Here is a 13,269-nt window from a genome sequence, read left to right as displayed (position 1 = left end):
AACTTCGGAACAGCCCTCCTCTGCCTTATCAGGTCAGCTCAATGTTTGGTTTGTATTAAAAAAGTGTTTTTATAAGTTACCTTTACCCTCATCTTTAATTTTTGGCTCTCATTCTTCTTATATGTGTGTTGAAGTGTGCATGCAGCAGTTAATGTAAGTATTTGTGTGTTTAAATGTACACTTATTATTAACACGTGCTTCTATCCAATCTGTGAAGCACTTTTTTTTAAACTGTGTGTTTTAAAAACAGATATACAAATAAAGTTATTGTTCTTAGAAATGCAATGCCGTCTAAGAATCAGGACCACAGACACCTTCTCTGTGATCATATCCATGAACAACATTAACAAGATAGTGACGTTCGACAGTATAATGTATCACAGTGACTCACGGGAGGAGGAAAGCTCAGACAGTAAATGGACCCCTGTGTAGGTAGCATGTAGAGCTCTGCAGTGTGACCAGGAAACCTAATCCTCTGCAAACAGCCACCCTAGGGCCAAAACTGAAACCCAATCCTGCATGCACACCAAAACCCCAGAAACCTGCTGCAATCTGCATAAAGGTCAAAGTTACAGTGTTTTAGTCCTCAGATCACTGAAAGATGTTGTCTTTATTTCACTACTGTATTTACCGTAGAACTTACTGTACTACTCGAGCAATTATAACCTCAAATGTGTGAATGGCTGTTGTAAGTTAGCAGCTGAACTAAGCAACAGCTCCGCCTTACATGAAACTGTGCTTCATGTCCACGAATAAATGTCGTCATTTTTAACTATACTGTCACAACACACAAGGAAATACCATCTGTAGATGAAGATTGTGAGGAACGACAGAAAGCTGCAGCAAAGCCACTAAATGGTTTTCATGTGATGTAATTTTATTCAAATGCTGCTTCAAAGGCCATGAATGATTTTAAAATGCAAAAATACTAATTGATAAAAAATAAACAATATGAAATCCTCTAAATCTCAAAATGATTCAGTAGTAACATTAGCTCCTTTTACTCAGATAAAAAGTAGTTTAAATACTGAGTTAGCTTCTAACGTATTTTCCTCTCCAGAGCAGTGAGAGGACGGCTGGATGTCTTCTCAGGAAGCACCAGTCTCAGCTTCCTCCTGAGGGAAGGGGAGCCTCCTTCCTCAGGCAGGTACTCTTGCTGCAGCAGAGCAGCTGCTGTGGAGGATTCACTCTCTGTGGATATACCGGGCACACCTGATACGCCTGCCTCCTGCATGCTGGCTCCAGACCTTTCCACTGCAGGCACCTCAGTTTGAGCCACACCCCCTACTGATATATCAGCTATTGTACCAACAGATACATTCCCAGTCTCTGCCTGACTGTTACTAATTGATATATTCTCCACTGTGCTCGCTGGTTCGAGTCTTTTGGGGGCAACCTCAGACATACAATCCTGCGAGGCAGGGAGGTTCTCTTTGGTCATGGATGTTTGAGGTTCAACAGATAGCTCATGCAGTCCTGCATTCTGAATGACTTGTCCCTGCACTAGTTCAGGTTTTGGCATGGCTACAAGAGGAGCACTGTCAGGAAGCATTTGGCTCTGAGAGGGGGACTGGACAACTGCAGGATTAACACCTGGGTTTGCTGCTAAGTTCAAGGGAGCGCCTCCGGTCTGAGGTGTTGCACTTGCATGTAAAGGGTTAGCAGCAGACAGAACTCCCCCTGCAGCTTCTCTAATAAGCATGTCTGGAGCACTGCTTGGAGCCACGTTAGGCCCACTGAATGCTATACTAGGAGCTGGACCTCTGGGGAACAGCAAATTTGATCCTGAGGCCAAGGTGCTGAGCAGAAAGTTCCCCCCTGGAAGAGAGAGGCTGCTGCCGCTTAGCTGTGAGCCAGCTGAGCCAAGCAGTGAGAGGTTGGTAGACGAATGCTGAGCACTACCCAGAGTCAGGCCAGTTCCTTGATACTTATTACCCAGCAGACTTTGCCCATGTCCACTAACAATAGTGGACCCTGATTGGTCAGCAGCACTGCTGCTTTGCACAGACTGGTTGTTCTCTGGGTATCTACTGTCTTCTGTACTTTTCTGGTCATTGTTAACACTTTTGGAAGTTGTTTTTTCAGAGGGTGTTTGGCTTTTCTGTCCTTCCTCTCCTCCGACCTCTTCTTCCTTGATTCCAACCTCAGCCGATGTCTCAATCTTGGAGGATTTTCCAATTTTTTTCTTGCTAGACTTTCCTTTTTCTTCCTTCTCCTCACGTTCTTTTCCATCCTTTCTTTTTTCTTTGCTTTTCTTGGAGCTGCTTTTCTCCAAAGGACCCTGCTCATTTTTCTTCCTTGGATGGACTTTGCTTTTTCTTAGTGGATTCAAGTTTAGTTTGACCTTCACCAACCGGCTGGACTGAACTTTCTGCCTCTTTTCTCTTCTCTTTCTTTTGTCTCTTATTACGTCCTCCTCTCTCTTGTCCTCAATTTGACTGTTTCCTTCCTCCAGGGTTCTTGAACTCTGCAGATCAAACGACACATTTCTGATTACTTTTCTCAACTCTGTGTTCTTCATCATGTCAGAGTGGTTATGAGCATTCCTTCCGCTTTCATTCAGCCTGTACTGAGAAGAGAAGCCATTAGGGAAAGCAAAGTCTCCTGGATTGGTCCCAATCTTCCGTTGTCTCATGTCCTGCTCTGCTCTGTATGTCCTGTGACAACTTTCACAGCGTAAACTCTCATATCCTTTAATCTTTACTTCTGCGTGTGTCCTGTGATTGTTCACATTTCTGCCGTTCTTCCGGGCTGGCAGGATCTCTGCTCTCTGATTAAAGGCTTCACTCTGTGGATAAGAAGATGAATTTGTATTTTCTTGAAAAACAAACTTGTTAGGGGTGTCCCTGTTCAAGATTCTATGCTGAACTTCTGTCCTTTTCCCCTCCTCGTCGGGTATCCTTCTTATTTTTCTCCTTTCTCTGTCCACCTCTGCCTCAATCCCTCCATTCATCCTGTTTTCTCTTCTCATTGGGTTCAGCTGTGGTGCATCACTGCTGCAGTCAGCACAGCTGAAACAGCCACCGTTCTCATCAGTTCTAAATCTAAACTGGTCTCTGGGTTCATTTGCCCATGTGTCCAAAGTCACGGCGTCCTTGTTCCACTGCTGCCTGCTGTTTTCTTGCAAGAAAACATCCCTCCTCCTCTCTCTAACATCGAGGTGATTAACACGGTGGTTAGCTGTGCTGCTGCTTCCTCCTTCTTGCTCTTTCAGTCTTTTACTTTCTTTCATTTTTTTCTTTCGAGACACTTGATAGTAAATCAGAACTATCAGCAGAGTCAAGCCAACGCCACCTGAAGCACAGGAGAATGAGTATGATTGGGTATTAAAGGTTCTGCAGTGTATTTTTCTCCTGTTTTTATTTTCGAATGTTGATCATTTAGAACTGTGTTGCTTCAGCTGGGTGTTCTGTGCTTATGATTCTCCATCTAATACTCCTCTTTTCTTATTCTTTCATTAACGTCTAAGAGTTAAATCATTGTTCTTTTATCCTGTGTTGTTTATCATTCTCACCAATAAAGCAGATGACTGCAGTGATGGCTAGATCTCGAGCATACAACTGAGGCGTTACGCTGGCTCTTGGCTCTATATGCACTGTGATGTTCTGATTGGACGGGACACAATTGGCATCGGTCAGCTCCAGCACTGTGGTTACAGCTGGGTTGTCAGCGCTCGCACAAACCATCCTACGGCCATTGTAGAGGATCTGAGATCAGCACAAATAGAAAGAGAAAAGATTTAAGTCAGTTCAGGTTGTACTGGTGAGTGGACGTAGGTTTAGTGGGGGGAGTTCCTGTACCTTGTCAGGTTGTTGGATGAAGGTGGACAGGAAGTCGGCGAGCTCCAGCAGCTGACAGGAGCAGTTCCATGAGTTGAGGTCCAGGTTGAGATTTGTCAGCCAGGTGAGGTAAGAAAAAGCATCCACAGGAGCAGAACTCAGGCGGTTTCTGGAAAGATCCAGAGTCGTCAGGCTCACCAAGCCACGGAAACTAAGACACAGAGGGTTATATATATATTACATTAGGTTTGGTGAAGGTCCTTTATTTCTTTTAAAGGAAGGAAATAAATAAACATTGTAATATTAACTTCTTACCTGTTTCTCTCCACATGCTCAATCAGATTATCTGACAGATCCAGATTCCTGAGTTCTCTGAGGTCATTTAGAGGGAAGGAACGAGAATCTAAGCTGGTGAGCAGGTTTCCCTCCAGTGTAAGACTCTGCAGAGCCTTGGCACCTTTAAACCAGCCACCCTGGATCTACACAGCAACACAGAGTTGATTCTTACTTCATGTATTTAGTCCCAAAACTTAAAATGCTGTATGTTCTTTAAATGCACAAGAAACGTTGTGGAAGACGATAAACATCTACTACCATCTGCACATAGTATTTGGTTTTACTGTCTATGTTTTATATAAAGGTTATCTTCTTTCTAAATGCCAGCAGGTAGAAAAAGGTTCAGCTTCCATAGGAAGATTACCCTGGGCAGCCTTGCTCTATTACCTCAGTAAACACTTTACTCATCATTTGTGACTTCTATCTCTGGTTTCAATTTTTGCTGAATACAATATGATGCTCATTTTGCTCATTACTGTCCCCATAGGTGTCCAGAAGGAGAAAAGGAGGATATGCTTCACCATATATGATGAGTTAGTCACATCAGGTCTTCAAAAAACTAAGATGTTCAGCTCGAGCCTTCAGCTGGTAAAGTGACAACGGCTACATCCATCTTTTCCATGACTTACTATCCCTGATTAATGAAGTAATCACTTAACTGTAAAATCTCTCAACTGAAAATGCTACTGTTGCAAATAGTAGCATTTTCCCCAGCAAAGGTACCTACCGTGCTAATGATATTATGGCCCAAGGTAAGGACCTGTAGCTGGGTTAGATTCATCAGAGCTCCACCCTGTAGAGACTCACTGTTCAGGAGGTTGTGGTCCAGCAGTAATGTGCGGAGGAAGGGCAGATTTCTGAAGGACTCTTTACCAAGTTCTGAGATGTTGTTATGACTCAAACCTGGATGATCAGCAGGGAGAAATACATTTGAACACTATAAAACCGGGAGTCTAAATGTTTTAATGCATCTAAAAAGTGAAAGATGTCCTGTTGCCTGGCTATGCTATTGTTTCTAAAAAAAGAAAAGGACAATTTCCCTTCTTTTGTTCTTTTTCTGTCTGTCATCTGCCATTGCTTTGCAGTATTTTTATGGTGCAGAGGACTTTCTTCTGAAGTTTAGTGGGTCAAAGTTTTAAAAGTAACTCTATTTCATCTAGCAAAAGGGTTTGGCACACTGACCTCTATGGATCAAAAGTTAAAGGCTGTACTAAGAGGGAACATGTAACACAAGCAAGACTAATTGCCTTGCTTGTGTGTAGTTAGTCTCGAGTCTTTATTTTTTGTAAATTTGAGAGGCAAAATTTATCATAGAATGAATATGAAAAGCTGCATTAGAAGCTTTTGCTTGCTACCTTCAAATACCCCTCTTGACCATTGTGGCTGCTTTTTGATTCACTATTTAACCCTGGAGAACCCATGGGGTCAAATTTGACCCCATGGGTTCCCTAGTAAACCAGTGGTGTCGGATCTGACCCCATGGGTTCTCCAGGGTTAAACTAACTTTGCTTTACTTTGAAGGACCCGTCCCATCCTTCAATAAACTGTTCAAACTTCTGCAATCAGGCAGAAGGTTCCATACCATACGGGCAAGAACAGAGAGACTCAAGAGGAGCTTCTATCCCCAAGCCACCCAGGTCCTAAATCAGAACATATCAGAACATGCCCCCCGTGAACAGAATCAACTTGTCTTACCACTATTGTTGCTGTTTTGCAATTCTCAGAACTCACCAGTTTACTCACCAATGACTGTAATGTTGCTCAGCTCAGACAGTGAGGCAGGCGGAACTGTAGAAATTGAGCCTTCTGTTAGCAGCAGAGCCTGTGTGGTATTCGGAGCAACTGGTCAAGGCATACAAAAACACACAACATCATCAGCATATTAGTGCCTTTCGGTTACATACATAAGAAGTAAATGTACCACATTAAAGTGGTACATTTTGCATTATGCTACATCATAAGCTTATAAAAAAGTGTAATATATGACAGTTTTTAGTAATGTCAAATTCTGTTGGTTTTCTTTAGTTTATATTTTGCAATACTGGCTTTTGTGTTTCTTTGAGCTTTAAGGATTGATTTTATTATTATTACATTTTGTCATTTTATAATGCATTGTGCAATAAAATATGTATTAGTCAATCCATTTGCAAATTAGTATTATGAATTACGAATTGCGGAAGGTAACACGAAAGTAGCACGTAACATTAGCATCACTCCAGGTAGCCCTACCCTTGTAGGCTTGTGTTAGTTTGTGATATGGGGGTACTAGCTAGCTACTGTTAAGAAATAAATAAATATATATATATATATTCTTAATGCTTATTTGCTGATTATATGGTTTTATGTATTTTAGTAATGAAGGCTTGTAAACCAAGGGCACTTTTGACTCACAAACTAAGTGCTCAGCCAGACTGAAAAACAGGAAGTCCGTGTGCAGCTGTACACGCATATTAATAAATAGAGGAAGTTAGACAGAAAAAGAGGAAGCTACTGACATATAAGGAGTTGTTTGTATTGAAACTGTGTGACGTGTGAAGTACCAAAATAACACTATATGAGACACAGGCTGAGCTTCTAATGTTAGAGATTCTGCAGCTGGCTATGGGCTGTGCAGGGCTCTCTCTTCCGGAAGATGATTGAATAAAGAATTATAAATGTTTTGACCACTCTGAGTCGGGTTTTCTCTGTTCTATCAAAGGGATCAAAGAATCGGGTTTAATTCTACCGTTTTTAGTAAGCTAATGTCTGCTTTCACAAATAAACTTGGAAACTAATCAAACTTCCTTGTGTTTTTGTCCATTAAATTACCATATAATGGATATTTTAAAAAAAAAACAAACAAAACAAACATAATCAAAAAGTAATTAGCAAATTATTTTATTAATTTACAATTGATTATTAAAGCATGAAATGCTTTATTTCAGTGTAACGTAACTCTCCCAGTCCTCCATATCCCAGTACCCTCTTATTCGATTGTTAATCCTTCATGTCTGTGTTCAGTGTTTACCTGTTTAGTTACTTTCTCCTTTATTTTGTTAGTTCCTTTTCTCTCGTGTTTTGCTGTCTTCAGCTCTGAATACTGACAAATAACGTTTTTCATATGACTACCGTACAGTAGGACTATGCACTTATTTAGGCTCAGCTTTCAGTTATAGAGGGCATATTTTTTTTACCTATAATTTTAGTCAGTCTTTGGCAGATGACAGCATCCTCAGAACAAACCATACAGGAAGCAGGACACAACGGGACTTGGGACATGCGCTGGGCGCTGATGACTAGCAGCAACAACATCAGCAAAATATCTGAAAATAAATTTGCATAATCTTAACTGCCTGCAGTGGGCCTCTGCGATGCAAGAAAACCATGTGTACTACTCACTGTACATGTTGTGTTACAGTGCAGTGATGATGAGGCCTCTCTTCCACAGGGTCGTAACCTGATACAGCTTTATCCGTATCGCCATTATCATCCGTTTGTCCTACAAAAAGACGTAATTGTATCACTGTAAAAACACCATAATCACCCATCTTGTGTAGTCAGACCTGCATGGCTGAGTGTGGACCTTAGCCTGCAGCTTCCTGAAAAGAACAACACACAAGTACTGCAGACGAATGAGTGACATCATGAATAAAACACATACAGATGTCTTCATAGGTGTTTTCACAGACTGAAAATAATCACCAAGTACACGTTTGCTCTCTGTTGCTAAGCAAACAAATAAAGCTAAATGGTAATGCATCACCATGTGTACTTGTGTGTTAGGCAGCACTGGGGAGATAGAGTTTGTCCCCAGAGGAGGCTGACTGATGGATAACAGCTCGACATTGTAGCCAAATGAGGCCTATCATGTTTCTGCTGAAGCTCTTTTACTAATGGACTTTTCTCTGGTGATAAACATATGTAAGCTACTCCACAATAACCATAAAGCAGAATGGCTCATCAGATTGACCAGCAAGACAACACATTCATTACAGAGTGCAATTATATTTCAACCCGGCAGACTTTTATCTCCTATACAAGAAACGCATTTTGCAGTTTATTCCTAGCGCAGACAGCACTGCTGGTTGAAACAATAATGTCTAAGCACCACTTAAACCTGATTTAAGAGCTATTTAAGCATTATGTTTTATTAACACTGAACTCAATGTGGAGCTTCCATCTTCACTAAGCTCTTTTTTCACTGTTGTAAATGTACAGCTGCACTCTGATCTCGTGCATTTTGACATAGTGATTTTGAATTTCTTGGTAGTTGTTTTGTGTCTGTTTTTCATCACATCAAGTCTCTTTGTTGTCATTTCATGCATCTTTGTGTGTCACGTTAATCTCTTTTGTCTCTGTCATGTTGCCCCAGTTTTGTGAGTCTCGACACTGTTGTTCTTTTGCATAGCTTTCTTTTGTAGGGAACTGTTTTAACTGACATTATAGTTCGTCTTAATACTACTGAAGAGACAGTAGACACCCGGGAGACAGGTGTAACAGTGAAGCTCCTAGGAATAGAGGAGTGAGGGTAGACAACTTTAAATATCTGGGGTCAACTATCCACAGCAACAGACAGTACACAAGAGGTGAAGAAGAGAGTGTAGGCAGAGTGGAGTAGCCCTTGGTAGAACCTCAAAATCCCATCCTTTCGTGAACCTCGGGACCAAAAAATGGTCCCGCCCCAAAAGTGCTCTAAAAATGTTATATATCAATATTTTTTTCTACTTTAAATTAGTCAATCTTTTAAAACTACTTCTGCTTAAAATATCCATGTCAAGTTTTAATTATATTTTCATTGTTTTAACCCTTTAAATCCCAGTTTTATTACATGAGCGCCCTGTTTTTTTAGCCCCAAAAAACAAAAAAACTAAATATTTTCCAAAAAAAAACCATTTGAAGTAATATTTGTTTGTTATTATAATTAGGCCTTTAGATGGACTAAAGATTGGCACCAACAGTCATTTCGATCGCCTTTTATTTTTTTTTCCAGGAGCGCATTTCATAAAATGCACACTATCGACCACGCCCAAAAAGTGCTATAAAAAATTTATATATTAATATTTTATTCCACTTTAAATTAGCCAATCTTTTAGACCTACTTCTCCTTGAAATATTCATGTCAAGTTTTAATTACATTTCGCGGATTTTAACCCTTTATATCCCGGTTTCGTCACATGAGCGCACTGCTTTTTTTGCCCCAAAAACATAAAACATAAAACATAAAATATTTTCCAAAAAAACCATTTGAAGTAATATTTTATTGTTATTATAATTAGGCCTTTAGATGGACAAAAGATTGGCACGAACATTAATTTCGATCCGGTTTTAATTTTTTTTCCAGAAGCCAAAAATGTCCCCAGGCGGCGCTGCTGCTCCTGCTCCCCCGGGGAGGAGTGCCTCTGCCGCGGGTGTGTTTGGAGCATATGGTTCGGTTCCCGTGTCTGCAGCACACACTTCCGCTACCACGTGAAAACAAATACGTCATTTCCTGTTGATTAAAAAAAAAAAAAAAAAATCAAACGAACCTAAGGGCAGAAAATGGTCCGGAACGAGCAGCGGGGCAGGCTGCTGTGGTACGCGGGAAATTAGTGTGCCTTTTCCGGGTATCTGTCTCGAGCAGGCCGCTGGAGAACATGTGTATGTTCCAGCAGGCGTCACATGTGGAGCAAGGGCGCCACCCGGTGGACAAATAAAAAAATTACAACTCTAAGGCCTGTAGTCCAAAACGAAACCTAAGCTGGAAACCTGACGATCGATTTGACCGTAATTTTTCTGGCGTGAAAAATAGCGTTTATAATGGGTTTCAATGGGGCACAAATCGGCCACGAGGTTCGGTAGTGGATGTATGCCTTTTATTCAGCCATTTAAGCTCATTTAAAAAACTCAGACTGAAATTTTAAAATAAAATGGGAAAAAAATACATGTTTGAAAATTTGGCTATACTCCATTAAACACAGTGGAAATGGCGTGGAATTAAAAAACGCAAAGGCCACGAAATGGTCCCAGGTTCTACAGAGGGGTAGGTGGAGATGGTGTCAGGGGGATTTGTGTCAAAAGGATAGCAGCAAGAAAGGGAAGGTTTACAAGACAGTAGTGAGACCTACTATGATGCAGGGTTTGGAGGCAGTAGCTCTAAGAAAAAGACAAGAGGCTGACGTGCAAGTGACAGAGTGACCAGGATGGACATCATCAGAGGGACAGCTCAGGGTGAGCAGTTTGGGGACAGAGTTAGAAACTCGAGTTGGAAGTGGATATATTAGACAAAGGATGTTGAAGATGGAAATGCCAGGCAGGAGGAAATGAGGAAGACCTCTGAAAAAGTTTATGGATGTAGTGAAGGGGAACAGAAATTGTTGATAGAGGATAGGGTTAGATGGAGGCAGATGATTGGCTGTGACAACACTTAAAGGGAGCAGCCAAAAAAAAAAGTTGTTTTGTGGTGCATCTCTTTTTTGTGTACTGTATTTCTTTAAAGCTGTTTTGTGTCTCTTTGTTGTCTCTTGACAAGACACATGTGGATGAGACAGAAAACAAAGAACTCAGACCGAACACCATAACAGTAAAGCAATCTAGACTTGTAGCCAAAATTTCATAGAAACTAAACAGCCAACAGACTTCACACAATACAACAAGAACTGACACTCAGAATTAACAGTTTGATAGAAAGTCAATCATCAGATAGTAATCTAAATCTTCAGGCACAGAATAACAGTAATAATAAGTAAACGCAAGAACCTAGGACCAGGACAAATATACATTTGTAGTGGAACAGAATAGAACTGCCCTTTATTGTCCTTGTACATAAAAAATGAAATTGTGGATGCTCCACATCTACTGTGCAGGAACAAAATATAAATAATAAGACATCAGAACACACAGTAGGAGAGCTTGCTCTACACTGAGGAACAGTAGCAGCAGCAGCTTCTGGTCCATGTTATTCTTCCTCAGGAGGAAGTGTAGCTGCTGCTGCACTTGATCAGCGGAGATGTGATCGCCCTGAAACCTGAAGGTGGAGACAGATTCCACTCATTCTCCATTTATAATGAGAGGGCAGTGAGCCTGTCTGTGCCTCCTGAAGTCGATGTGTTATTTTGTTTTAAGGATGTTCAGCTTCTAGTATATCTGCTTTAGAGATTTTCTGCCTGCTGTTAGTAAAACATCACTGAGCAACGTCACAGCGTAGTGGTTCATACATTCACAAAACAGTCTGAAGGTCCCTCAGTTCAATCCCGAGGAGGCACACAGATCTCTTTGGGTTTGTGTGAGGAACAAAAATCAGCCAAGTCAAAACAGCTACCTGCTGTGGTGGCTCCTTATGATTAAAGGGAGCAGCCAAACATAGCTTCAGTGGTAATACTGAATGGATTCGTTCTTATGTGGCACTTTTCTAGTCTATGTCTCATTCACCCATTCATACAAGCACTGTTTACCATCTTTCTATCCAACAGTCACACTTCAACAAACACAATTTGGGGTTTAGTATCTTATCCAGGATATTTGACCATGCAGACTGAAACAATCAGGGATCAAACCACTGACCTTTGGATTAGTTAGTACATTATTAGGAAGTCACAATTAGTACCTAACTTGCTCTACCTCCTGAGGTAAAGCCAACCTCATGCTGGTTTAAGTTGAAAATGGCATTACCAGCTGGTAATATAGCCTAGATTTCCTGATGAACTGCACTGGTTAATGAAGTGCTGGGAAGAAACTACGAACTTGCCTGGAAACTACATTAGTGAGACTTTCACTGAAGCACGCCAGGCCTTATGATAGTGTGATGGTCAGGGTACACACATGTTAACCATGGGATATTAGGTTTCAGTCCAGTTCAAACTTTTCCCATCTTATTAGTTGACTGACTCCTTGGATAAGTTTGACCCACCATCGTCACGGCAACTCACTAGACAGTTACAACATTTGGAAAATATGCTTTTAACAGAGCTTATTAGTGACCCAATTACAATTTGGTATTTACCAAATACCAAATTGTATACCTTTATTCCAGTGTCATCTACTACAGCTTGGTTTCTTAATCTGAACATCTAAATATTAATTTTAAAAAAGATCATTGTCAGATCGTCATCATAGAAATCCATTAAAAACATTAGCAGGTTCCTTACCTGTTCCTAACCAAGTGTTTTAACCCTGCTCCTGATATGGTGCACTCCACTCACATGATCCATCAGAATGACCTGTAGTGCTTGTCTGCTGTAGAGCCATCATTTACTGGTTGCTGTAGTGCTGCAACACGTACCGTGTATATGAGTGGGTCTAGCTCAGGTTACCTGGCCGTCTCTGAAGCATGCTCAGTAGAGCTGGCTGTTACCTGAGAGGAACAGATGTCATGTCTGACTTGGAAATAGAGCCTTAAACTTTGTCTTAGTTTTTTCGTTGTTTGTTTTGTTTATCTTAATTCTAAGTATAAGTATCACTGATGTCTAGAGTGACTGCAACTGAAAAGATGCATTGTTTTACATAATAATTACTATTTGCTTTCAAAGTGAGGATTTTCTATTGATGTTTAACCATTTTTTGTGTGTGGCCACTTATGGTCTTTATTTGTACTATATGCACCTTCTTCCTGTCATTCTGCATTTCTTCTGTTGGTTGCCCAAATGAATGTCACAAATTTGACCATGGCAAGCATAAGTGCTCCATGATCAGCACACTTTCACAACGCAGGACTCAGCACATTGTAACTGCTACATCTGAATCAAAGCCAGTCTTGAGATTCTGGTTCTCTCTGCTATGTATATGCTACATTATACTGCATTTAAAGATGCTCTAATTTCCATTTAGGAACTAAAGACCAACTTAAAGCTGGAGGACATTCACTGATGTCAGGAAGTGATGCCAGTAAAAATACAGATTTTTTTTCTTTAAATGTCGCTAAGCAGCAAACAAAGTAGTTACCAGGAGGTAAAAATGGTGCATTTTTCAAAATGAGCAATCGGCTAATTAAATTGAGAAAACATGATATTTTAAGAAAGAAAATAAGGTGATTTTGAATTTGATGGCAATGACATGTTTTAAAACAGTTTGGACAGGAAGAGTATGTAAACATCTGGGAGCTGAAGACACCAGCTGCTGGGAGAGGACTGTTGTCCCATTCTTGTTTGATATTGGATTCAAGTGCTGAGTCTGCCATATAATATTTGCCATATTTTACATT

At 40.6% G+C, this 13,269-nt stretch overlaps 1 protein-coding gene across 2 annotated transcripts; it reads right to left on the bottom strand.

The window, feature by feature from the left end:
* Positions 1-917: 917 nt before the first annotated feature.
* lrrc53 (leucine rich repeat containing 53) lies at positions 918-12,355 on the bottom strand. Of its 2 annotated transcripts, none has more exons than XM_080861129.1 (9): positions 12,218-12,355; positions 7,494-7,593; positions 7,289-7,417; positions 5,859-5,957; positions 4,843-5,018; positions 4,095-4,258; positions 3,801-3,990; positions 3,515-3,707; positions 918-3,294 (listed from the first exon to the last, which is right to left on the bottom strand). In XM_080861129.1, exons 2-9 carry the CDS (start codon positions 7,498-7,500, stop codon positions 1,040-1,042), a joined length of 3,213 nt encoding a protein of 1,070 aa, XP_080717255.1. In that variant the 5' UTR covers positions 7,501-7,593; positions 12,218-12,355; the 3' UTR covers positions 918-1,039. The 2 variants fall into 2 exon arrangements, with proteins under 2 accessions (XP_080717255.1, XP_080717256.1); XM_080861130.1 differs by lacking the exon at positions 12,218-12,355 and adding an exon at positions 7,658-8,122.
* Positions 12,356-13,269: the final 914 nt, after the last annotated feature.

Source organism: Rhamphochromis sp. 'chilingali' (genome assembly GCF_963969265.1).
Source record: "Rhamphochromis sp. 'chilingali' genome assembly, chromosome: 16".
NCBI lineage: Eukaryota > Metazoa > Chordata > Actinopteri > Cichliformes > Cichlidae > Rhamphochromis > Rhamphochromis sp. 'chilingali'.
The sequence above is the reverse complement of the archived record's forward strand: the minus strand, read 5'-3'. Positions and strand labels throughout refer to the sequence as shown.